This window comes from Hypanus sabinus, chromosome 21 (assembly GCF_030144855.1).
Source record: "Hypanus sabinus isolate sHypSab1 chromosome 21, sHypSab1.hap1, whole genome shotgun sequence".
NCBI classification, from domain to species: Eukaryota; Metazoa; Chordata; class Chondrichthyes; order Myliobatiformes; family Dasyatidae; genus Hypanus; species Hypanus sabinus.
The window spans coordinates 4,065,872-4,092,886 of NC_082726.1; the positions used below are offsets into that span (position 1 = coordinate 4,065,872).

Below are 27,015 nucleotides of genomic sequence, written 5' to 3' on the forward strand. Positions count from 1 at the left end.
CGTCTAGCACCTGCTGTCCCTTGTGTCTCTGGTCTGTCTACCCCTGTCTAGCACCTGCTGTCCCTTGTGTCTCTGTTCTGTCTACCCCCGTCTAGCACCTGCTGTCCCTTGTGTCTCTGGTCTGTCTACCCCTGTCTAGCACCTGCCATCCCTTGTGCCTCTGTTCTGTCTACCCCTGTCTAGCACCTGCCATCCCTTGTGTCTCTGGTCTGTCTACCCCTGTCCAGCACCTGCTGTCCCTTGTGTCTCTGGTCTGTTTACCCATGTCTAGCACCTGCTGTCCCTTGTGTCTCTGGTCTGTCTACCCCTGTCTAGCACCTGCCATCCCTCGTGTCTCTGGTCTGTCTACCCCCGTCTAGCACCGGCTATCCCTTGTGTTTCTGGTCTGTCTACCCCTGTCTAGCACCTGCTATCTCTTGTGCCTCTGGTCTGTCTACCCCCGTCTAGCACCTGCCATCCCTTGTGTCTCTGGTCAGTCTACCCCTGTCTAGCACCTGCCGTCCCTTGTGTCTCTGGTCTGTCTACCCCTGTCTAGCACCTGCTGTCCCTTGTGTCTCTGGTCTGTCTACCCCTGTCTAGCACCTGCCATCCCTTGTGCCTCTGTTCTGTCTACCCCTGTCTAGCACCTGCCATCCCTTGTGTCTCTGGTCTGTCTACCCTTGTCTAGCACCTGCTATCCCTTGTGTCTCTGGTCTGTTTACCCCTGTCTAGCACCTGCTGTCCCTTGTGTCTCTGGTCTGTCTACCCATGTCTAGCACCTGCTGTCCCTTGTGTCTCTGGTCTGTCTACCCCTGTTTAGCACCTGCTATCCCTTGTGTCTCTGGTCTGTCTACCCCTGTCTAGCACCTGCTATCCCTTGTGTCTCTGGTCTGTCTACCCCTGTCTAGCACCTGCTATCTCTTGTGTCTCTGGTCTGTCTACCCCCATCTAGCACCTGCTGTCCCTTGTGTCTCTGGTCTGTCTACCCCCATCTAGCACCTGCCCTCCCTTGTGTCTCTGGTCTGTCTACCCCCATCTAGCACCTGCTGTCCCTTGTGTCTCTGGTCTGTCTACCCCCATCAAGCACCTGCCATCCCTTGTGTCTCTGGTCTGTCTACCCCTGTCTAGCACCTGCTATCCCTTGTGTCTCTGGTCTGTCTACCCCCATCTAGCACCTGCCATCCCTTGTGTCTCTGGTCTGTCTACCCCCATCTAGCACCTGCCGTCCCTTGTGTCTCTGGTCTGTCTACCCCCATCTAGCACCTGCCATCCCTTGTGTCTCTGGTCTGTCTACCCCCGTCTAGCACCTGCCATCCCTTGTGTCTCTGGTCTGTCTACCCCTGTCTAGCACCTGCCATCCCTTGTGTCTCTGGTCTGTCTACCCCTGTCTAGCACCTGCTATCCCTTGTGTCTCTGGTCTGTCTACCCCCATCTAGCACCTGCTGTCCCTTGAGTCTCTGGTCTGTCTACCCCCATCTAGCACCTGCCATCCCTTGTGTCTCTGGTCTGTCTACCCCTGTCTAGCACCTGCTGTCCCTTGTGTCTCTGGTCTGTCTACCCGTCTAGCACCTGCCATCCCTTGTGTCTCTGGTCTGTCTACCCGTCTAGCACCTGCTGTCCCTTGTGTCTCTGGTCTGTCTACCCGTCTAGCACCTGCTGTCCCTTGTGTCTCTGTTCTGTCTACCCCTGTCTAGCACCTGCCATCCCTTGTGTCTCTGGTCTGTCTACCCCTGTCTAGCACCTGCTATCCCTTGTGTCTCTGGTCTGTTTACCCCTGTTTAGCACCTGCTGTCCCTTTTGTCTCTGGTCTGTCTACCCATGTCTAGCACCTGCTGTCCCTTGTGTCTCTGGTCTGTCTACCCCTGTTTAGCACCTGCTATCCCTTGTGTCTCTGGTCTGTTTACCCCTGTCTAGCACCTGCTGTCCCTTGTGTTTCTGGTCTGTCTACCCCCGTCTAGCACCTGCTATCCCTTGTGTCTCTGGTCTGTCTACCCCTGTCTAGCACCTGCTATCCCTTGTGTCTCTGGTCTGTCTACCCCTGTCTAGCACCTGCTATCTCTTGTGTCTCTGGTCTGTCTACCCCCATCTAGCACCTGCTGTCCCTTGTGTCTCTGGTCTGTCTACCCCCATCTAGCACCTGCCATCCCTTGTGTCTCTGGTCTGTCTACCCCCATCTAGCACCTGCTGTCCCTTGTGTCTCTGGTCTGTCTACCCCCATCAAGCACCTGCCATCCCTTGTGTCTCTGGTCTGTCTACCCCTGTCTAGCACCTGCTATCCCTTGTGACTCTGGTCTGTCTACCCCCATCTAGCACCTGCCATCCCTTGTGTCTCTGGTCTGTCTACCCCCATCTAGCACCTGCTGTCCCTTGTGTCTCTGGTCTGTCTACCCCCATCTAGCACCTGCCATCCCTTGTGTCTCTGGTCTGTCTACCCCCGTCTAGCACCTGCCATCCCTTGTGTCTCTGGTCTGTCTACCCCTGTCTAGCACCTGCCATCCCTTGTGTCTCTGGTCTGTCTACCCCTGTCTAGCACCTGCTATCCCTTGTGTCTCTGGTCTGTCTACCCCCATCTAGCACCTGCTGTCCCTTGTGTCTCTGGTCTGTCTACCCCCATCTAGCACCTGCCATCCCTTGTGTCTCTGGTCTGTCTACCCCTGTCTAGCACCTGCTGTCCCTTGTGTCTCTGGTCTGTCTACCCGTCTAGCACCTGCCATCCCTTGTGTCTCTGGTCTGTCTACCCGTCTAGCACCTGCTGTCCCTTGTGTCTCTGGTCTGTCTACCCATCTAGCACCTGCTATCCCTTGTGTCTCTGGTCTGTCTACCCCTGTCTAGCACCTGTTGTCCCTTGTGTCTCTGGTCTGTCTACCCCTGTCTAGCACCTGCCATCCCTTGTGTCTCTGGTCTGTCTACCCCCGTCTAGCACCTGCTGTCCCTTGTGTCTCTGGTCTGTCTACCCCTGTCTAGCACCTGCCGTCCCTTGTGTCTCTGGTCTGTCTACCCCTTTCTAGCACCTGCTGTCCCTTGTGTCTCTGGTCTGTCTACCCCTGTCTAGCACCTGCTGCCCCTTGTGTCTCTGGTCTGTCTACCGCTGTCTAGCACCTGCTGTCCCTTATGTCTCTGTTCTGTCTACCCCCGTCTAGCACCTGCCATCCCTTGTGTCTCTGGTCTGTCTACCCCTGTCTAGCACCTGCCATCCCTTATGTCTCTGTTCTGTCTACCCCCGTCTAGCACCTGCCATCCCTTGTGTCGCTGGTCTGTCTACCCCTGTCTAGCACCTGCTATCCCTTGTGTCTCTGGTCTGTCTACCCCTGTCTAGCACCTGCTGTCCCTTGTGTCTCTGGTCTGTCTACCCCCATCTAGCACCGGCCATCCCTTATGTCTCTGTTCTGTCTACCCCCGTCTAGCACCTGCCATCCCTTGTGTCTCTGGTCTGTCTACCCCTGTCTAGCACCTGCTGTCCCTTGTGTCTCTGGTCTGTCTACCCCTGTCTAGCACTTGCTATCCCTTGTGGCTCTGGTCTGTCTACCCCTGTCTAGCACCTGCCATCCCTTGTGTCTCTGGTCTGTCTACCCCTGTCTAGCACCTGTTGTCCCTTGTGTCTCTGGTCTGTCTACCCCTGTCTAGCACCTGCCATCCCTTGTGTCTCTGGTCTGTCTACCCCTGTCTAGCACCTGCCATCCATTGTGTCTCTGTTCTGTCTACCCCCGTCTAGCACCTGCCATCCCTTGTGTCTCTGGTCTGTCTACCCCTGTCTAGCACCTGTTGTCCCTTGTGTCTCTGGTCTGTCTACCCCCATCTAGCACCTGCTATCCCTTGTGTCTCTGGTCTGTTTGCCCCTGTCTAGCACCTGCTGTCCCTTGTGTTTCTGGTCTGTCTACCCCTGTCTAGCACCTGCCATCCCTTGTGTCTCTGGTCTGTCTACCCATGTCTAGCACCTGCTGTCCCTTGTGTCTCTGGTCTGTCTACCCCTGTCTAGCACCTGCCATCCCTTGTGTCTCTGGTCTGTCTACCCCCATCTAGCACCTGCCATCCCTTGTGTCTCTGGTCTGTCTACCCCTGTCTAGCACCTGCTGTCCCTTGTGTCTCTGGTCTGTCTACCCGTCTAGCACCTGCTGTCCCTTGTGTCTCTGGTCTGTCTACCCCTGTCTAGCACCTGTTGTCCCTTGTGTCTCTGGTCTGTCTACCCCTGTCTAGCACCTGCCATCCCTTGTGTCTCTGGTCTGTCTACCCCTGTCTAGCACCTGCCATCCCTTGTGTCTCTGGTCTGTCTACCCCTGTCTAGCACCTGCCATCCCTTGTGTCTCTGGTCTGTCTACCCCTGTCTAGCACCTGCTGTCCCTTGTGTCTCTGGTCTGTCTACCCTGGTTAGTTTCCCCCTTTGCAGTATGGTGTGCTGTTCTGGTTAGTGTATCTAAAGAAGGATGCAGTGGATTTGGAGAGTGTTCATCGGGATGTTGCCTGGATTAGGGGGTATTATTAACCTGGAGGAGAGGTTGATCAAACTTGGGCTGTTTCTTCCAGGGCAGCGGAGTCTGAGGGGCAACCGGAGAGAAATTTATACAATGACAAGAATAGACAGAGCAGGCGGAGTCTACTCCTTCTCGCAAGCTGCAAATGTCAAATACTGAAGGGCATAATTGGAAGGTGAATGGGAGGAATTTAACTGAGTTTTACAAGAGAGTGGAGAAGGTGGAGGAGACAGTTTAGACACATGGACAGGCAGAGTATGGATGGATATTGACAATGTACGGGCAGTTGGTGTTAAATGGCATAGATATGGTGGGCCGACTAGCCTATTACTGTACTGATCTCCAAGTAAAAATATATATGATAGAACACTGTAATGGAGTAATTTCGATATTAGTGTCCCATGCTTTTTTTATTCAGAGATTCAACACGGTAACAAGCCCTTCTGCCCCAACGTGCCTTCGCTGCCCAATTACACCCATATGACCAATTAACCTACTACCCGATATGTCTTTGGATTGTAGGAGGAAACCGGAGCACCCGGAGGAAACCCACGTGGTCACGGGGAGAACGTACAAACTCCTTACAGACAGCGTGGCAGCATAAGCTGTTTTGCATCCTAAAATGCTCTCTCTCCTGTGCAGCACATACAGACTGCGAGAGGAAATCAGCCGGACAAGCAGCATCTACGGAGAGGAATAAACAGCCACATGCCGAGACCCTTCGTAGTCTTTTTTATGCTGCCAGACTTGCTGAGTTCCTCCAGCATTTTTTGTGTGTTGCGCTAGATTTCCAGCATCTGCAGAACCTTGTGTGTTTATTCTATGCTCTGTGCGTTGTTGTATGTTCTATGTTCACCTCCTCCTCCCCCTCCCTCGGTTCCTGCTGTCAGTACGGTGTCCTGTGTCGGGTCAGTCGGTGTGAGGATGGCTCCCTGCTGGGGCAGAAATGGTTTCTAGGTGAGGTGCGGTGGCTCCCCGGCGCCGGCTTGGAGCCAAGCAGCCAGCGAACTCCCCGGGACAGCGAGCCACTCCGTGACCGGGAAAAGGCGACGGGAAGTGCTCACCCCGCTTCTCCTGAAATACTTCCACACCTTCACATAGAAAATAAAAACCACGCGTCGACGCGCTCCTCGCATTCCCACGAACTAAATACTTCTTCAAAAATCGGTGGTCACCAAACGTATTGATGAAAAGAGTACGTGGCTGATCGCTTAAATCATCTTCATGTTGAATTTGCGCGGTGCATCCGCAGTGCCCACACCCGCGTCCGATTTGCGAGGCACGTACTCGATCTCGATGTTGTGCTTGGTGTTACCCTTGCCCCTGCTCCAGAGAAACAGGAGCACCAGACAGAACAGGACCACCCCCAGGAAGGAGATGAAGCCCATGGTGGTGGCGATGATCAGAGTCTTGATGTCGAAGGGGAAAGGCACGGAGGCGCGGGTGCTGTTGGCGCTGCTGCCGTTCGGCTGGTTGGTGATGAACGCCAAGCTCTTATTGGGCGCCTGGCCCCAGTCGGGCGCGTAGCCGCGGACGTGCAGGCTGGCGGTCACCGTGTCATTGCCGCCCGCGTTCATGGCCAGGCACTGGTAGGTGCCATTGTCCTGTAGCTGGGCGTAGCGCACCTCCAGCGTGCCGTCCGGGAAGACGGTCAGCCTGCCGCTGCTGCGCGCCGAGATCTGCCGCTTCCTGGGCGAAACCCACATGATGACAGGCGGGGGATCGCCATCCGCCCGGCACTGGAAGTGCACGGAGTGCCCTTCGTCCACCTGCACCCGCTGCGGCGCCTTGTCGCGGATGCGCGCGCGCCGGCACGTGAAGTAGTTGGGCAACAGCACGTCCGGGAAGTCCTTGAACTCCTTGCCCTGCACCATCTCGGGTGAGGCGCAGGCCGGCTGCTGCCGGTTAAAGTTGAGTCGCCAGCGGCGCCTGAACACCCAGAGGAGGCGGCAGTCGCAGGCCAGCGGGTTCCTGTCCATGATTAGCGTCTCCAGGTTGCCCACCGAGTGGAAGACGCTCTCCTCCAGCGTGCTCAGGTAGTTGGAGGAGACATTGAGCACCCGTAGGTGACTCAGGCCTCGGAAGGCGTAGGGCTCCAGGGTGGTGAGCCTGCCGCCGGCCAGGTGAATTTCCTGCAACCGCAGCAGTTCCTGCATCATGTGGCCATGGATGGTGGTGATGGGATTGAAGGAGAGGTTGAAGAACTTCAGGTAGACCAGGTGTCGGATGGCCAGGTATGGCACAGAGCTCAGGTTACAGCTACTGATGGTGAGGGAGGTGAGATTCAACCCGTACAGGCAGTTGGGTGCTAGCGTGTCCAAGTAGGGCCAATGGGACACCTCCAGCACCTTGAGGCGGTACAGCCGCCGGAAGGAGTAGTTCTGGATGGCGTTGATATTGAGGAAGCGGAGCCGTAGCTCGATCAGGCCGTGCAGGTGGCTCAGCGCCTCGGTGGGCACTGTGGTCAGGTTGCACTTCTCCAGCGTCAGCTGCTCGAGGCTGTGGAGGCCGTTGAAGGCGCGATGCGAGATGTAGACCAGGTCGTTGTCGCCCACCTCCAGCGACTTGAGGTTGTACAGATCCTGGAACATGTAGTCGAGCAGGATGACGATCTTGTTCTCGCTGATGTCCAGCTGCGTGAGGTTGTTGAGGCCAGTGAAGACACCGAGGGGGATCAGTTTTAGCCTATTGCTCCTCAGACCCAACGAGCGCAGGTTGAAGAGGTTGCTGAAGGTGCCGGGCTCCACTGTGGAGATAATGTTTTCATTCAATTCCAGCTCCTCCAGCAGCGGGTAGGCGGAGAACTCGTCCTGGTTCAGCGTCTTGATGCGGTTCTTGCTCAGGTCCAGCAGCCGGGTTTCAGTCGGGATCCCCTCTGGAACGGAGATGAACCGCTTCCGGTGGCACACCACGGATCTCTCCTGCGCTGAACAATCACAGCGAGCCGGGCAGCCGCTGGCGTGGCCCGATAGCACTGCTCCGAGGATCAGCAGAAGGATGGGCGGCCAGGGAGGCAGGCCAGGACTCTGCGCGCTGGTCCCTGCAACCACCATCGTCCCTCACCTGTAGTAGCACAGAAAGACACGGCTGGTTAGTCACAGAGAGTACAGACACCAGCGCAGACAGAATTAACCCCGAGGACTTACGAATGAGCAGAAGCGCGGACAGGGAGACGAGCCAGGAAACCGCGGGCAAGTGACGTTTCTTGAGGGGGTTCTGAGCGGGCAGGATCTATCATCATTTGGGCATCTAATTACGGGTAGTCAACATATGTGTGGGAAATCTCTCCGACAAGCCTCTTAGAGATTTTCGATAGGGTAGCCAAGAGGGCAGATAAAGATTGAGCAGTGGACGTTGTCTACTTGGACTTCAGCAAAGCCTTTGGTAAGGCCCTATTTGGTAGGTGAGTGTGGAAAATTAGATCACATGGGTCCAGGCGAAACTAACTAATTCGATACATTGATAGGCTCTTTTAAGAGACTCCTGGATAGGTATATGGAGCTTAGAAATATAGAGGGCTATGGGTGACCCGAGGTAATTTCTAAGGTAAGGACATGTTCGGCAGAGGTTTGTGGGCCGAAGGGCCTGTATTGTGCTGTAGGTTTTCTATGTTTCTATGAGCTGGATGGAAGGAAGATCTGAATCTGAGGGTTATTGTAGGTTATTTTTCATACTGGAGGTCTATGACTAGTGACGTGCCATGGGAGTTGGTGCACAGACCTTTGTTGGTCTTTATTTATGTAAACAATTCTGATGTGAACATGGTTAGTAAGTTTGCTGATAATACTAAATGAGGAGGTATGTAGGCAGTAAAGAAGGTTATCAAAAATTACAGGGTGATCTTAATCACTCAGGAGAATGGGCCGGGGGTTGGCAAATAGCATTTAATTCAGAGAAGTCCAAAGTTGCATTTTGGGAAATCAAGCCTAACAAATGGTGGGGCTTGAATAGTGAATGGTGAGATGTGGAGATGTGGAGATGAGTACAAGCAGATATTTCACTCAAAGCAACAACAAAGATAGACAAAGGCATTTGGCTCACTGGTCAGGGCAATGAGTTTAGAAATCGGGATGTTACGTTGCTGTCATATAAGACCTTGGCAGGGCCATACTTGTAAGTACAGCATACAATTTTGGTTGCTTTTATAGGAAAGCTGTAATTAAATTAGAAAAACAGCAGATGATTTATGAAGATATAGCCAGGACCGAAGGGATTGAGTGAAAGGGAGAGGTTGAGCAGCCTAGGGCTTTAAGCTTTAGAATGTAGGAGACAGAGAAGTGACCTTATAAAGGTGTATAAAATTATAACATCACATAAAGTCATTGGGGGCATAGAAAGCATGAATATACAGTCATTTTACCCCAGGGAAATGGAGTCAAGGTGAGAGGAGAAAGGTTTAAAATGAACCTGATGACAATTTCTTCGCAGTCTGTATATAGAACAAGCAATCCATATACAGTCCATACCCTTCAGTCCGTACACAGAACAAGCAATCTGTATAGTCTGTATACAGAACAAGCAATCCATATAGTCTGTATTTTTCACAATCCGTATATAGTACAAGCAGCCATATGAAGCTTTGGAGGCAGGTACAGGAACAACATCTAAGAGACAGAAATAGGGAAGATTCAGAGTGATATGGGCCGAATGTGGGTAAATACCAATGATTAGCTTAGTGGCTTCCTTGGTCAGCATGAACGAGTTGGGCCGAAGGCCATTCTGTCCTGCATGATCATGTTGACCCTTTGTTTCAGAACGATGCTAAATTTTACCTGTCTTAATCCTGGCGTTTTGACTGTGTGTGGTCATAGATACGTCATAGTCCTTTGTAGAGTGAGTGTGAGCAGGGAATGGGAAGTCACCTGTGGGTAACGGTAATGGCCAGGTATCATGCTTGGCATAACATGGTGGCGTACCACAACACTTCTACTGCATTCACTCTTCATTCCTGGTGACCCTGGGCAGTGAGCGGGATCAGAATGGTGCAGTGCTCAGCCACAAACACCAGGACACCACCACATCAATTGGTTACAACACAGGGCGAGGCCAGCCTCCCCTACCGCTGTTGATTGGCTCCACATTCTGATACGCGTCTGAGGGAATAACCATCCCCAGCCGGTTATTCCCCTTTCAACCTTACTCTCACCCTCTCCGATATTCGCTCTCCACTTCACCCCCTCTCACCCCCTCCACTGAACTATGTCGACTGTTGCATGTTCAGACAAAAGCTAATGCACTGGAGGATTCCCAACAGTACTGGAACTTGTCAGGAATAAAAGAAAATCGATATTTTCTCCACCTCATGGCTGCTTGACCTGATGAGTTTCTCCAGCGCTTTGTAGCGCTGAGTCACAGCATCAGCAGTCCCTTGTGATTTCATAAAGGATTGTTGCTCTGGCTGAGTATTTCAGGCGAGGATGAGGGGGGTGAGGGTGCTTAAAGGCGATGTGTGGGATAAGTGGTGGATGACTGGGGTGGTGATGAACACAGATACGATCATGGTGTCAGAGCACACTCGGAGAAGTTTGAGGCCCCGTATCTAAGGGAAGATATGCCGGCACTCAGGAGGGTTCAGAGGAGCCTAAGCCTTTCCTTATTCCTTTGAGCCGCGCAAACTCCTGATTTAATCCTAGACTAATCATCGGTCAATTTAAAATGACTAATTAACCGACCAACTGCCTCGTCTTTACACTGAGCTCCAGGGGAAACCCACGCGGTCACCACGCGGGAGAACATGCAAACTCCTTACAGGCAGTGGCAGGAATGTAAAGCGTTGATCCCAAATGAAAGGAGTGTTTGGGCCTGAACTCGCTGGAGTTTAGGAGAATGAGGGGGGAGCTCGTTGAAACCTATCGAATACTGAAGCACTTCGATAGAGTAGATGTGTAGAGGACTTTCCTATAGTGGGAGTCCAGGACCAGAAGGCGCAGCCTCAGAATAGAAGGGTGTCCATTTAGAACAGAAACGAGGAGCAATCTCTTTCACAAGAGGAGTGGAGTTCATGGCCAGGCCATGTCATTGGATATATTCAAAGCGGAAGTTAAGCTAGAATAGTCAAACAGACTTGATGGGCCAAGTGGCCTAATTCTGGTCCTATGTCTTTAGATCTATGCTGATTTTTGATAGGCACATGAATGTGTAGAGAACGGAGGGGTATGGACCACGTGCACGGAGAAATTTCATTTAATTCAGCTAATGTCACCTCATTCTTTTGGAGGAAAGGTTAAATCAGATAGTCCACGAACCATTCCGCCAGAAAACGTGCTGTCACCATATTTCAGACAATCAGTGGGGAGTCTGGGAAGCATGCAGAAACATCCAAACCCCTCTCATCCCGCCAATCAGCAGCAGCTATCTGCCCCCTCCTCTCCACAGCGATAATACCGGGCTTTTAAACGTGCAATGCTTTTTAGGGCAGTCACCATTCCATTATTCTCTCCGTACGGAAAATTAGACGCAGCCCCAATGATTACTCCCCATCATCCCCACACCCGAAGCTGGGTCATCCGAGAGTTGATTCCTGGCTCCTACAGCCCGATCTCAGATCAGCACTGTGACAATCGGCTGGACTCCCGAGGTGTCCCTGCTCGCTACAGGTGCTATCCCAAAGCACACATCGCTCTCTGGTTCACTCCCAGTAACAAATCGTAAAGGATACAATACCTTTCCCCTTCACCCGCATTACCAAATCCCAATGGACACGATCCCTTACCTTTCACACAGTACCAAATCCCAATGGACACGATCCCTTACCTTTCACATATTACCAAATCCCGATGGACACCATCCCTTACCTTTCACACATTACCAAATCCCGATGGACACCATCCCTTACCTTTCACACATTACCAAATCCCAATGGACACCATCCCTTACCTTTCACACATTACCAAATCCCGATGGACACCATCCCTTACCTTTCACACAGTACCATATCCCAATGGACACGACCCTTCCCCTTCACTCACAGTACCACATCCCAATGGACACAATCCTTCCCCTTCACTCACAGTACCACATCCCAATGGACACCATCCCTTCCCTTTCACTCACAGTACCACATCCCAATGGACACGATCCCTTCCCCTTCACTCACAGTACCAAATCCCAATGCACACGACCCTTCCCCTTCACTCACAGTACCATATCCCAATGGACACGACCCCTTCCCCTTCACTCACAGTACCAAATCCCAATGCACACGACCCTTCCCCTTCACTCACAGTACCATATCCCAATGGACATGACCCTTCCCCTTCACTCACTGTACCATATCCCAATGGACATGACCCTTCCCCTTCACTCACAGTACCATATCCCAATGGACACGACCCCTTCCCCTTCACTCACAGTACCACATCCCAATGGACACGACCCTTCCCCTTCACTCACAGTACCACATCCCAATGGACACGACCCCTCCCCTTCACTCACCGTACCAAATCCCAATGGACACGACCCTTCCCCTTCACTCACAGTACCATATCCCAATGGACACGACCCCTTCCCATTCTTACTCACTGAAACAGATCCCAATAGACGTGATCACTTCTCATTCTCTCTCAATGCACAAGATGCCAATGGAAACAATTCCTTCCAATTAACTTTCACTGCACTGTATCCCAATGGGCACAATCACTTCCCACTCACATCCGGAAATAAAATTCAATGGAAGCAATCACAGTCCATTCACTCACACTGCATCAAAACCGACTGCACCATATCCCAATGGACGACATCTCTTCCCCTTCACTCACTGTACCATATCCCAATGGACACGACCCTTCCTCTTCACTCACAGTACCATATCCCAATGGACACCATCTCTTCCCCTTCACTCACTGCACCATATCCCAATGGACTACATCTCTCCCCCTTCACTCACTGTACCATATCCCAATGGACTCGACCATTCCCCTTCACACACAGAACCATATCCCAATGGACTACATCTCTCCCCCTTCACTCACCGTACCATATCCCAATGGACACGACCCTTCCCCTTCACTCACAGTACCATATCCCAATGGACACCATCCCTTCCCCTTCGCACACAGTACCATATCCCAATGGACACCATCCCTTCCTCTTCACTCACTGTACCATATCCCAATGGACACGACCCTTCCCCTTCACTCACAGTACCACATCCCAATGGACACCATCCCTTCCTCTTCACTCACTGTACCATATCCCAATGGACTCGACCATTCCCCTTCACACACAGAACCATATCCCAATGGACACGACCCTTCCCTTTCACTCACCGTACCATATCCCAATGGACTCGACCATTCCCCTTCACACACAGAACCATATCCCAATGGACACCATCTCTTCCCCTTCACTCACCGTACCATATCCCAATGGACTCGACCATTCCCCTTCACACACAGAACCATATCCCAATGGACGACATCTCTTCCCCTTCACTCACTGTACCATATCCCAATGGACACGACCCTTCTCCTTCACTCACTGTACCATATCCCAAAGGACACCATCTCTTCTCCTTCACTCTCAGTACCATATCCCAATGGACTCAACCCTTCCCCTTCACTCACAGTACCATATCCCAATGGACACCATCCCTTCCCCTTCACACACAGTACCATATCCCAATGGACACCATCCCTTCCTCTTCACTCACTGTACCATATCCCAATGGACACGACCCTTCCCCTTCACTCACAGTACCATATCCCAATGGACACGACCCTTCCCTTTCACTCACAATACCATATCCCAATGGACACGACCCTTCCCTTTCACTCACCGTACCATATCCCAATGGACTCGACCATTCCCCTTCACACACAGAACCATATCCCAATGGACTCAACCCTTCCCCTTCACTCACAGTACCATATCCCAAAGGACACCATCTCTTCTCCTTCACTCACAGTACCATATCCCAATGGACTCGACCCTTCCCCTTCACTCACCGTACCATATCCCAATGGACTCGACCATTCCCCTTCACACACAGAACCATATCCCAATGGACTACATCTCTCCCCCTTCACTCACCGTACCATATCCCAATGGACACGACCCTTCCCCTTCACTCACAGTACCATATCCCAATGGACACCATCCCTTCCCCTTCACACACAGTACCATATCCCAATGGACACCATCCCTTCCTCTTCACTCACTGTACCATATCCCAATGGACACGACCCTTCCCCTTCACTCACAGTACCATATCCCAATGGACACGACCCTTCCCTTTCACTCACCGTACCATATCCCAATGGACTCGACCATTCCCCTTCACACACAGAACCATACCCCAATGGACTCGACACTTCCCCTTCACTCACAGTACCACGTCCCAATGGACTACATCTCTTCCCCTACACTCACTGTACCATATCCCAATGGACACGACCCTTCTCCTTCACTCACCGTACCATATCTCAATGGACTCGACCCTTCCTCTTCACTCACTGTACCATATCCCAATGGACTCAACCCTTCCCCTTCACTCACAGTACCATATCCCAAAGGACACCATCTCTTCTCCTTCACTCACAGTACCATATCCCAATGGACTCGACCCTTCCCCTTCACTCACCGTACCATATCCCAATGGACACCATCCCTTCCCCTTCACTCACAGTACCATATCCCAATGGACACCATCCCTTCCCCTTCACTCACAGTACCATATCCCAATGGACACCATCCCTTCCCCTTCACTCACAGTACCATATCCCAATGGACACGACCCTTCCCCTTCACTCACAGTACCATATCCCAATGGACACGACCCTTCCCCTTCACTCACAGTACCATATCCCAATGGACACGACCCTTCTCCTTCACTTACCGTACCATATCCCAATGGACTCGACCATTCCCCTTCACACACAGAACCATATCCCAATGGACACGACCCTTCTCCTTCACTCACTGTACCATATCCCAATGGACTCGACCATTCCCCTTCACACACAGAACCATATCCCAATGGACTCGACCATTCCCCTTCACACACAGAACCATATCCCAATGGACACCATCCCTTCCTCTTCACTCACAGTACCAAATCCCAATGGACACAATTCTTACCATTCACTCCCTCTGTAACAAATCCCAATTAACACAATCCCTTCCCAGTCAAAGCTCACTTCACCAAATCCCAATGGATGCGACACCTTCTCATTCAATTTCAATGCTCTAGGTCTCACTGGACTCAGTCCTGTCCCTGGCACTCACTCTGGACCATTTCCTAATGGAGACTATCCCTTCCTGTTTACAGTACTGTACCATATCCAAATGGACATAATTCCTTTCAAATGACCTCCACTTCAGCAAATCCTAATGGAGACCATCCCTTCATATTCACACCACTGTGCTGAACCCCAATGGATACGATCCCTCCCCATTCACTCCCAGTACCAAATCCGAATGAACACGATCCCTCCTTATTCACTCCTAGTACCAGATCATAATGGACATGCCTCCTTATTCACTCCCTGTACCAAATTTCAGTGAACATGATCCCTCCTTATTCATTCCTAGTAGCAGATCACAATGAACACGAATCCTCCTTATTCACTCCTAGTACCAGATCCCAATGAACACGATCCCCCCCCATTCACTCCCAGTACCAAATCCCAATAAACACGATCCCTCCTTATTCACTCCTAGCACCAGATCCCAATGGACATGATGCCTCCTTATTCACTTCCTGTACCAAATTTCAATGAACACGATCCCTCCCCATTCATTCCAGTACTGGATCACATTGCCCACAATCCCCCCCAATTCACTTCCAGTACTGGATCCCATTGTACACAATCCCCCCCATCCAATTCCAGTAATGGATCCCATTGTCCGCAATCCCTCTCCATTCACTTCCAGTACCAGATCCCATTGCCCACAATCCCTCCACATTCATTCCAGTACTGGATCCCAATGTCCACAATCCCTCCCATTCATTCCAGAATCAGTTCCCATTGTCCACAATCCCTCCTCATTCCTTCGTGTACTGGATCCCATTGTACGCAATCCCTCCCATTCACTTCCAGTACCAGATCCCACTGTCCGCAATCCCTCCGCATTCGCTTCCAGTAGCAGATCCCATTGTTCATAATCCTTCCCCATTCATTCCAGTACTGGATCCCATTGTCCACAATCTCTCCACATTCACTTCCAGTACTGGATCCCATTGTCCACAATCCCCCCCCCATTCACTTCCAGTACTGGATCCCATTGTACGCAATCCCTCCCATTCACTTCCAGTACCAGATCCCACTGTCCGCAATCCCTCCGCATTCGCTTCCAGTAGCAGATCCCATTGTTCATAATCCTTCCCCATTCATTCCAGTACTGGATCCCATTGTCCACAATCCCTCCCATTCACTTCCAGTACTGGATCCCATTGTACACAATCCCTCCCATTCACTTCCAGTACCAGATCCCATTGCCCACAATCCCACCCAATCACTTCCAGTACTGGTACCCATTGTACACAATCCCCCCCATCCAATTCCAGTACTGGATCCCATTGTACACCACCCCCATTGACTTCCAGTACTGGATCCCATTGTACACAATCCCCCCCCATTCACTTCTAGTACTGGATCACACTGCACACTATCCCTCCCCATTGATTCCAGTACTGGATCCCATTGTCCACAATCCCTCCCATTCACTTCCAGTACTGGATCCCATTGTACACAATCCCTCCCATTCACTTCCAGTACCAGATCCCATTGCCCACAACCCCCCCCATTCACTTCCAGTACTGGTACCCATTGTACACAATCGCCCCCATCCAATTCCAGCACTGGATCCCATTGTACACCACCCCCATTGACTTCCAGAACTGGATCCCAAAGTCCACAATCCCTCCTCATTCATTCCAGTACTGGATCCCATTGTCCACAATCCCCCCCATTCACTTCCAGTACTGGATCACATTGTACACTATCCCTCCCATTCATTCCAGTACCAGATCCCATTGTCCACAATCCCTCCTCATTCCTTCCTGAACTGGATCCCATTGTCCACAACCCCCCCATTCACTTCCAGTACTGGATCCCATTGTACACAATCCCTCCCATTCACTTCCAGTACCAGATCCCACTGTCCGCAATCCCTCCCCATTCATTCCATTACTGGATCCCATCGTACACAATCCCCCCCATTCACGTCCAGTACCAGATCCCATTGTTCACAATCCTTCCCCATTCATTCCAGTACTGGATCCCATTGTACACAATCCTTCCCCATTCATTCCAGTACCAGATCCCATTGTCCACAATCCCTCCCCATTCACTTCCAATACTGGATCCCATTGTACACTATGCTACCCCATTCACCTCCGGTACCAGATCCCATTGCCCACAATCCCTCCCATTCACTTCCAGTACAAGACCACATTGTCCACAATCCCTCCCATTCACTTCCAGTACTGGATCCCATTGTACACAATCCTTCCCCATTCATTCCAGTACCAGATCCCATTGTCCACAATCCCTCCCATTCACTTCCAGTACTGGATCCCATCATCCACAATCCCTCCCCATTCATTCCAGTACTGGATCCCATTGTCCACAATCCCTCCCATTCACTTCCAGTACTGGATCCCATTGTACACAATCCCTCCCATTCACTTCCAGTACCAGATCCCATTGCCCACAATCCCTCCCAATCACTTCCAGTACTGGTACACATTGTACACAATCGCCCCCATCCAATTCCGGCACTGGATCCCATTGTACACCACCCCCATTGACTTCCAGCACTGGATCCCATTGTACACAATCCCCCCCATCCAATTCCAGTACTGGATCCCATTGTACACCACCCCCATTGACTTCCAGTACTGGATCCCATTGTACACAATCCCTCCCATTCACTTCCAGTACTGGATCCCATTGTACACAATCCTTCCCCATTCATTCCAGTACCAGATCCCATTGTCCACAATCCCTCCCATTCACTTCCAGTACTGGATCCCATTGTACACAATCCCTCCCATTCACTTCCAGTACCAGATCCCATTGCCCACAATCCCTCCCATTCACTTCCAGTACTGGTACCCATTGTACACAATCGCCCCCATCCAATTCCAGCACTGGATCCCATTGTACACCACCCCCATTGACTTCCAGAACTGGATCCCAAAGTCCACAATCCCTCCTCATTCATTCCAGTACTGGATCCCATTGTCCACAATCCCCCCCCATTCACTTCCAGTACTGGATCACATTGTACACTATCCCTCCCATTCATTCCAGTACCAGATCCCATTGTCCAAAATCCCTCCTCATTCCTTCCTGAACTGGATCCCATTGTCCACAACCCCCCCATTCACTTCCAGTACTGGATCCCATTGTACACAATCCCTCCCATTCACTTCCAGTACCAGATCCCACTGTCCGCAATCCCTCCCCATTCATTCCATTACTGGATCCCATCGTACACAATCCCTCCCATTCACGTCCAGTACCAGATCCCATTGTTCACAATCCTTCCCCATTCATTCCAGTACTGGATCCCATTGTCCACAATCCCTCCCATTCCCTTCCTGTACCAGATCCCATTGTCCACAATCCCCCCCCATTCACTTCCAATACTGGATCCCATTGTACACTATGCTACCCCATTCACCTCCGGTACCAGATCCCATTGCCCACAATCCCTCCCATTCACTTCCAGTACTGGTACCCATTGTACACAATCACCCCCATCCAATTCCAGTACTGGATCCCATTGTACACCACCCCCATTGACTTCCAGTACTGGATCCCATTGTACACAATCCCTCCCATTCACTTCCAGTACCAGATCCCATTGCCCACAATCCCTCCCATTCACTTCCAGTACTGGTACCCATTGTACACAATCGCCCCCATCCAATTCCAGCACTGGATCCCATTGTACACCACCCCCATTGACTTCCAGCACTGGATCCCATTGTACACAATCCCCCCCATCCAATTCCAGTACTGGATCCCATTGTACACCACCCCCATTGACTTCCAGTACTGGATCCCATTGTACACAATCCCCCCCATCCAATTCCAGTAATGGATCCCATTGTACACCCCCCATTCACTTCCAGAACTGGATCCCAAAGTCCACAATCCCTCCTCATTCATTCCAGTACTGGATCCCATTGTCCACAATCCCCCCCATTCACTTCCAGTACTGGATCACATTGTACACTATCCCTCCCATTCATTCCAGTACCAGATCCCATTGTCCACAATCCCTCCTCATTCCTTCCTGAACTGGATCCCATTGTCCACAACCCCCCCATTCACTTCCAGTACTGGATCCCATTGTACACAATCCCTCCCATTCACTTCCAGTACCAGATCCCACTGTCCGCAATCCCTCCCCATTCATTCCATTACTGGATCCCATCGTACACAATCCCTCCCATTCACGTCCAGTACCAGATCCCACTGTCCGCAATCCCTCCCCATTCATTCCATTACTGGATCCCATCGTACACAATCCCTCCCATTCACGTCCAGTACCAGATCCCATTGTTCACAATCCTTCCCCATTCATTCCAGTACTGGATCCCATTGTCCACAATCCCTCCCATTCACTTCCTGTACCAGATCCCATTGTCCACAATCCCCCCCCATTCACTTCCAATACTGGATCCCATTGTACACTATGCTACCCCATTCACCTCCGGTACCAGATCCCATTGCCCACAATCCCTCCCGTTCACTTCCAGTACAAGACCACATTGTCCACAATCCCTCCCATTCACTTCCAGTACTGGATCCCATTGTACACAATCCTTCCCCATTCATTCCAGTACCAGATCCCATTGTCCACAATCCCTCCCATTCACTTCCAGTACAGGATCCCATCATCCACAATCCCTCCCCATTCATTCCAGTACTGGATCCCATTGTCCACAATCCCTCCCATTCACTTCCAGTACGGGATCCCATTGTACACAATCCCTCCCATTCACTTCCAGTACCAGATCCCATTGCCCACAATCCCTCCCAATCACTTCCAGTACTGGTACCCATTGTACACAATCACCCCCATCCAATTCCAGTACTGGATCCCATTGTACACCACCCCCATTGACTTCCAGTACTGGATCCCATTGTACACAATCCCCCCATCCAATTCCAGTAATGGATCCCATTGTACACCCCCCCATTCACTTCCAGAACTGGATCCCAAAGTCCACAATCCCTCCTCATTCATTCCAGTACTGGATCCCATTGTCCACAATCCCCCCCATTCACTTCCAGTACTGGATCACATAGTACATTATCCCTCCCATTCATTCCAGTACCAGATCCCATTGTCCACAATCCCTCCTCATTCCTTCCTGAACTGGATCCCATTGTCCACAACCCCCCCATTCACTTCCAGTACTGGATCCCATTGTACACAATCCCTCCCATTCACTTCCAGTACCAGATCCCACTGTCCGCAATCCCTCCCCATTCATTCCATTACTGGATCCCATCGTACACAATCCCTCCCATTCACGTCCAGTACCAGATCCCATTGTTCACAATCCTTCCCCATTCATTCCAGTACTGGGACCCATTGTCCACAATCCTTCCCATTCACTTACAGTACCAGATCTCATTGTCCACAATCCCCCCCCCCATTCACTTCCAGTACAAGACCCCATTGTCCACAATCCCTCCCATTCACTTCCAGTACCGGATCCCATTGTCCACAATCTCTCCACATTCACTTCCAGTACTGGATCCCATTGTCCAAAATCCCTCCCCATTCACATCCAGTACTGGATCCCATTGTCCACAACCCCTCGCCATTCACTTCCAGTACTGGATCCCAACGTCCACAATCCCTCCCCATTCACATCCAGTACTGGATCCCATTGTCCACAACCCCTCCCCATTCATTCCTGTACCAGATCCCATTGCCCACAATCCCCCCCATTCACTTCCAGTACCAGATCCCATTGTCCACAATCCCTCCCCCATTCACTTCCAATACCTGATCCCATTGTACACTATCCTTCCCCATTCATTCCAGTACTGGAACCCATTGTTCACAATCCCTCCCATTCATTCAAGTACTGGACCCCATTGTCCACAATGCCTCCCATTCACATCCAGTACTGGATCCCATTGTCCACAATCCCTCCCCATTCACTTCAGTACTGGATCCCATTGTCCACAATCCCTCCCTATTCACTTCCACTACCAGATCCCATTGCCCACAATCCCTCCCCATTCATTCCACTACTGGATCCCGTTGCCCACAATCCCTCCCCATTCATTCCAGCACTGCATCTCATTGCTCACCATCCCCCCCATTCAACTCCAATACTGGATCCTATTGTACACAATCCCTCCCATTCACTTCCAGTACTGGATCACATTGTACACTATCCCTCCCATTCATTCCAGTACCAGATCCCATTGTCCACAATCCCTCCTCATTCCTTCCTGAACTGGATCCCATTGTCCACAACCCCCCCATTCACTTCCAGTACTGGATCCCATTGTACACAATCCCTCCCATTCACTTCCAGTACCAGATCCCACTGTCCGCAATCCCTCCCCATTCATTCCATTACTGGATCCCATCGTACACAATCCCTCCCATTCACGTCCAGTACCAGATCCCACTGTCCGCAATCCCTCCCCATTCATTCCATTACTGGATCCCATCGTACACAATCCCTCCCATTCACGTCCAGTACCAGATCCCATTGTTCACAATCCTTCCCCATTCATTCCAGTACTGGATCCCATTGTCCACAATCCCTCCCATTCACTTCCTGTACCAGATCCCATTGTCCACAATCCCCCCCCATTCACTTCCAATACTGGATCCCATTGTACACTATGCTACCCCATTCACCTCCGGTACCAGATCCCATTGCCCACAATCCCTCCCATTCACTTCCAGTACTGGATCACATTGTCCACAATCCCTCCCATTCACTTCCAGTACTGGATCCCATTGTACACAATCCCTCCCATTCACTTCCAGTACCAGATCCCATTGCCCACAATCCCTCCCAATCACTTCCAGTACTGGTACCCATTGTACACAATCGCCCCCATCCAATTCCAGCACTGGATCCCATTGTACACCACCCCCATTGACTTCCAGCACTGGATCCCATTGTACACAATCCCCCCCATCCAATTCCAGTACTGGATCCCATTGTACACCACCCCCATTGACTTCCAGTACTGGATCTCATTGTACACAATCCTTCCCCATTCATTCCAGTACCAGATCCCATTGTCCACAATCCCTCCCATTCACTTCCAGTACTGGATCCCATTGTACACAATCCCTCCCATTCACTTCCAGTACCAGATCCCATTGCCCACAATCCCTCCCATTCACTTCCAGTACTGGTACCCATTGTACACAATCGCCCCCATCCAATTCCAGCACTGGATCCCATTGTACACCACCCCCATTGGCTTCCAGAACTGGATCCCAAAGTCCACAATCCCTCCTCATTCATTCCAGTACTGGATCCCATTGTCCACAATCCCCCCCATTCACTTCCAGTACTGGATCACATTGTACACTATCCCTCCCATTCATTCCAGTACCAGATCCCATTGTCCACAATCCCTCCTCATTCCTTCCTGAACTGGATCCCATTGTCCACAACCCCCCCATTCACTTCCAGTACTGGATCCCATTGTACACAATCCCTCCCATTCACTTCCAGTACCAGATCCCACTGTCCGCAATCCCTCCCCATTCATTCCATTACTGGATCCCATCGTACACAATCCCTCCCATTCACGTCCAGTACCAGATCCCATTGTTCACAATCCTTCCCCATTCATTCCAGTACTGGATCCCATTGTCCACAATCCCTCCCATTCACTTCCTGTACCAGATCCCATTGTCCACAATCCCCCCCATTCACTTCCAATACTGGATCCCATTGTACACTATGCTACCCCATTCACCTCCGGTACCAGATCCCATTGCCCACAATCCCTCCCATTCACTTCCAGTACTGGTACCCATTGTACACAATCACCCCCATCCAATTCCAGTACTGGATCCCATTGTACACCACCCCCATTGACTTCCAGTACTGGATCCCATTGTACACAATCCCTCCCATTCACTTCCAGTACCAGATCCCATTGCCCACAATCCCTCCCATTCACTTCCAGTACTGGTACCCATTGTACACAATCGCCCCCATCCAATTCCAGCACTGGATCCCATTGTACACCACCCCCATTGACTTCCAGCACTGGATCCCATTGTACACAATCCCCCCCATCCAATTCCAGTACTGGATCCCATTGTACACCACCCCCATTGACTTCCAGTACTGGATCCCATTGTACACAATCCCCCCCATCCAATTCCAGTAATGGATCCCATTGTACACCCCCCATTCACTTCCAGAACTGGATCCCAAAGTCCACAATCCCTCCTCATTCATTCCAGTACTGGATCCCATTGTCCACAATCCCCCCCATTCACTTCCAGTACTGGATCACATTGTACACTATCCCTCCCATTCATTCCAGTACCAGATCCCATTGTCCACAATCCCTCCTCATTCCTTCCTGAACTGGATCCCATTGTCCACAACCCCCCCATTCACTTCCAGTACTGGATCCCATTGTACACAATCCCTCCCATTCACTTCCAGTACCAGATCCCACTGTCCGCAATCCCTCCCCATTCATTCCATTACTGGATCCCATCGTACACAATCCCTCCCATTCACGTCCAGTACCAGATCCCACTGTCCGCAATCCCTCCCCATTCATTCCATTACTGGATCCCATCGTACACAATCCCTCCCATTCACGTCCAGTACCAGATCCCATTGTTCACAATCCTTCCCCATTCATTCCAGTACTGGATCCCATTGTCCACAATCCCTCCCATTCACTTCCTGTACCAGATCCCATTGTCCACAATCCCCCCCCATTCACTTCCAATACTGGATCCCATTGTACACTATGCTACCCCATTCACCTCCGGTACCAGATCCCATTGCCCACAATCCCTCCCGTTCACTTCCAGTACAAGACCACATTGTCCACAATCCCTCCCATTCACTTCCAGTACTGGATCCCATTGTACACAATCCTTCCCCATTCATTCCAGTACCAGATCCCATTGTCCACAATCCCTCCCATTCACTTCCAGTACAGGATCCCATCATCCACAATCCCTCCCCATTCATTCCAGTACTGGATCCCATTGTCCACAATCCCTCCCATTCACTTCCAGTACGGGATCCCATTGTACACAATCCCTCCCATTCACTTCCAGTACCAGATCCCATTGCCCACAATCCCTCCCAATCACTTCCAGTACTGGTACCCATTGTACACAATCACCCCCATCCAATTCCAGTACTGGATCCCATTGTACACCACCCCCATTGACTTCCAGTACTGGATCCCATTGTACACAATCCCCCCATCCAATTCCAGTAATGGATCCCATTGTACACCCCCCCATTCACTTCCAGAACTGGATCCCAAAGTCCACAATCCCTCCTCATTCATTCCAGTACTGGATCCCATTGTCCACAATCCCCCCCATTCACTTCCAGTACTGGATCACATAGTACATTATCCCTCCCATTCATTCCAGTACCAGATCCCATTGTCCACAATCCCTCCTCATTCCTTCCTGAACTGGATCCCATTGTCCACAACCCCCCCATTCACTTCCAGTACTGGATCCCATTGTACACAATCCCTCCCATTCACTTCCAGTACCAGATCCCACTGTCCGCAATCCCTCCCCATTCATTCCATTACTGGATCCCATCGTACACAATCCCTCCCATTCACGTCCAGTACCAGATCCCATTGTTCACAATCCTTCCCCATTCATTCCAGTACTGGGACCCATTGTCCACAATCCTTCCCATTCACTTACAGTACCAGATCTCATTGTCCACAATCCCCCCCCCCATTCACTTCCAGTACAAGACCCCATTGTCCACAATCCCTCCCATTCACTTCCAGTACCGGATCCCATTGTCCACAATCTCTCCACATTCACTTCCAGTACTGGATCCCATTGTCCAAAATCCCTCCCCATTCACATCCAGTACTGGATCCCATTGTCCACAACCCCTCGCCATTCACTTCCAGTACTGGATCCCAACGTCCACAATCCCTCCCCATTCACATCCAGTACTGGATCCCATTGTCCACAACCCCTCCCCATTCATTCCTGTACCAGATCCCATTGCCCACAATCCCCCCCATTCACTTCCAGTACCAGATCCCATTGTCCACAATCCCTCCCCCATTCACTTCCAATACCTGATCCCATTGTACACTATCCTTCCCCATTCATTCCAGTACTGGAACCCATTGTTCACAATCCCTCCCATTCATTCAAGTACTGGACCCCATTGTCCACAATGCCTCCCATTCACATCCAGTACTGGATCCCATTGTCCACAATCCCTCCCCATTCACTTCAGTACTGGATCCCATTGTCCACAATCCCTCCCTATTCACTTCCACTACCAGATCCCATTGCCCACAATCCCTCCCCATTCATTCCACTACTGGATCCCGTTGCCCACAATCCCTCCCCATTCATTCCAGCACTGCATCTCATTGCTCACCATCCCCCCCATTCAACTCCAATACTGGATCCTATTGTACACAATCCCTCCCATTCACTTCCAGTACTGGATCACATTGTACACTATCCCTCCCATTCATTCCAGTACCAGATCCCATTGTCCACAATCCCTCCTCATTCCTTCCTGAACTGGATCCCATTGTCCACAACCCCCCCATTCACTTCCAGTACTGGATCCCATTGTACACAATCCCTCCCATTCACTTCCAGTACCAGATCCCACTGTCCGCAATCCCTCCCCATTCATTCCATTACTGGATCCCATCGTACACAATCCCTCCCATTCACGTCCAGTACCAGATCCCACTGTCCGCAATCCCTCCCCATTCATTCCATTACTGGATCCCATCGTACACAATCCCTCCCATTCACGTCCAGTACCAGATCCCATTGTTCACAATCCTTCCCCATTCATTCCAGTACTGGATCCCATTGTCCACAATCCCTCCCATTCACTTCCTGTACCAGATCCCATTGTCCACAATCCCCCCCCATTCACTTCCAATACTGGATCCCATTGTACACTATGCTACCCCATTCACCTCCGGTACCAGATCCCATTGCCCACAATCCCTCCCATTCACTTCCAGTACTGGATCACATTGTCCACAATCCCTCCCATTCACTTCCAGTACTGGATCCCATTGTACACAATCCCTCCCATTCACTTCCAGTACCAGATCCCATTGCCCACAATCCCTCCCAATCACTTCCAGTACTGGTACCCATTGTACACAATCGCCCCCATCCAATTCCAGCACTGGATCCCATTGTACACCACCCCCATTGACTTCCAGCACTGGATCCCATTGTACACAATCCCCCCCATCCAATTCCAGTACTGGATCCCATTGTACACCACCCCCATTGACTTCCAGTACTGGATCTCATTGTACACAATCCTTCCCCATTCATTCCAGTACCAGATCCCATTGTCCACAATCCCTCCCATTCACTTCCAGTACTGGATCCCATTGTACACAATCCCTCCCATTCACTTCCAGTACCAGATCCCATTGCCCACAATCCCTCCCATTCACTTCCAGTACTGGTACCCATTGTACACAATCGCCCCCATCCAATTCCAGCACTGGATCCCATTGTACACCACCCCCATTGGCTTCCAGAACTGGATCCCAAAGTCCACAATCCCTCCTCATTCATTCCAGTACTGGATCCCATTGTCCACAATCCCCCCCATTCACTTCCAGTACTGGATCACATTGTACACTATCCCTCCCATTCATTCCAGTACCAGATCCCATTGTCCACAATCCCTCCTCATTCCTTCCTGAACTGGATCCCATTGTCCACAACCCCCCCATTCACTTCCAGTACTGGATCCCATTGTACACAATCCCTCCCATTCACTTCCAGTACCAGATCCCACTGTCCGCAATCCCTCCCCATTCATTCCATTACTGGATCCCATCGTACACAATCCCTCCCATTCACGTCCAGTACCAGATCCCATTGTTCACAATCCTTCCCCATTCATTCCAGTACTGGATCCCATTGTCCACAATCCCTCCCATTCACTTCCTGTACCAGATCCCATTGTCCACAATCCCCCCCATTCACTTCCAATACTGGATCCCATTGTACACTATGCTACCCCATTCACCTCCGGTACCAGATCCCATTGCCCACAATCCCTCCCATTCACTTCCAGTACTGGTACCCATTGTACACAATCACCCCCATCCAATTCCAGTACTGGATCCCATTGTACACCACCCCCATTGACTTCCAGTACTGGATCCCATTGTACACAATCCCTCCCATTCACTTCCAGTACCAGATCCCATTGCCCACAATCCCTCCCATTCACTTCCAGTACTGGTACCCATTGTACACAATCGCCCCCATCCAATTCCAGCACTGGATCCCATTGTACACCACCCCCATTGACTTCCAGCACTGGATCCCATTGTACACAATCCCCCCCATCCAATTCCAG

At 51.1% G+C, this 27,015-nt stretch overlaps 1 protein-coding gene across 2 annotated transcripts in view; it reads right to left on the reverse strand.

Annotated features, from left to right (window-relative positions):
- Positions 1-4,082: 4,082 nt before the first annotated feature.
- Positions 4,083-27,015, reverse strand: part of LOC132379186 (leucine-rich repeat and immunoglobulin-like domain-containing nogo receptor-interacting protein 1) — a 569,173-nt gene continuing 546,240 nt past the window's right edge. For both annotated transcript variants that reach the window (XM_059946860.1, XM_059946861.1), the window contains one exon: positions 4,083-7,511. In XM_059946860.1, coding sequence (XP_059802843.1) covers positions 5,660-7,501 — 1,842 coding nt within the window. In that variant the 5' untranslated portion in view covers positions 7,502-7,511 and the 3' untranslated portion in view covers positions 4,083-5,659. The remainder of the gene's footprint in view (positions 7,512-27,015) is intronic.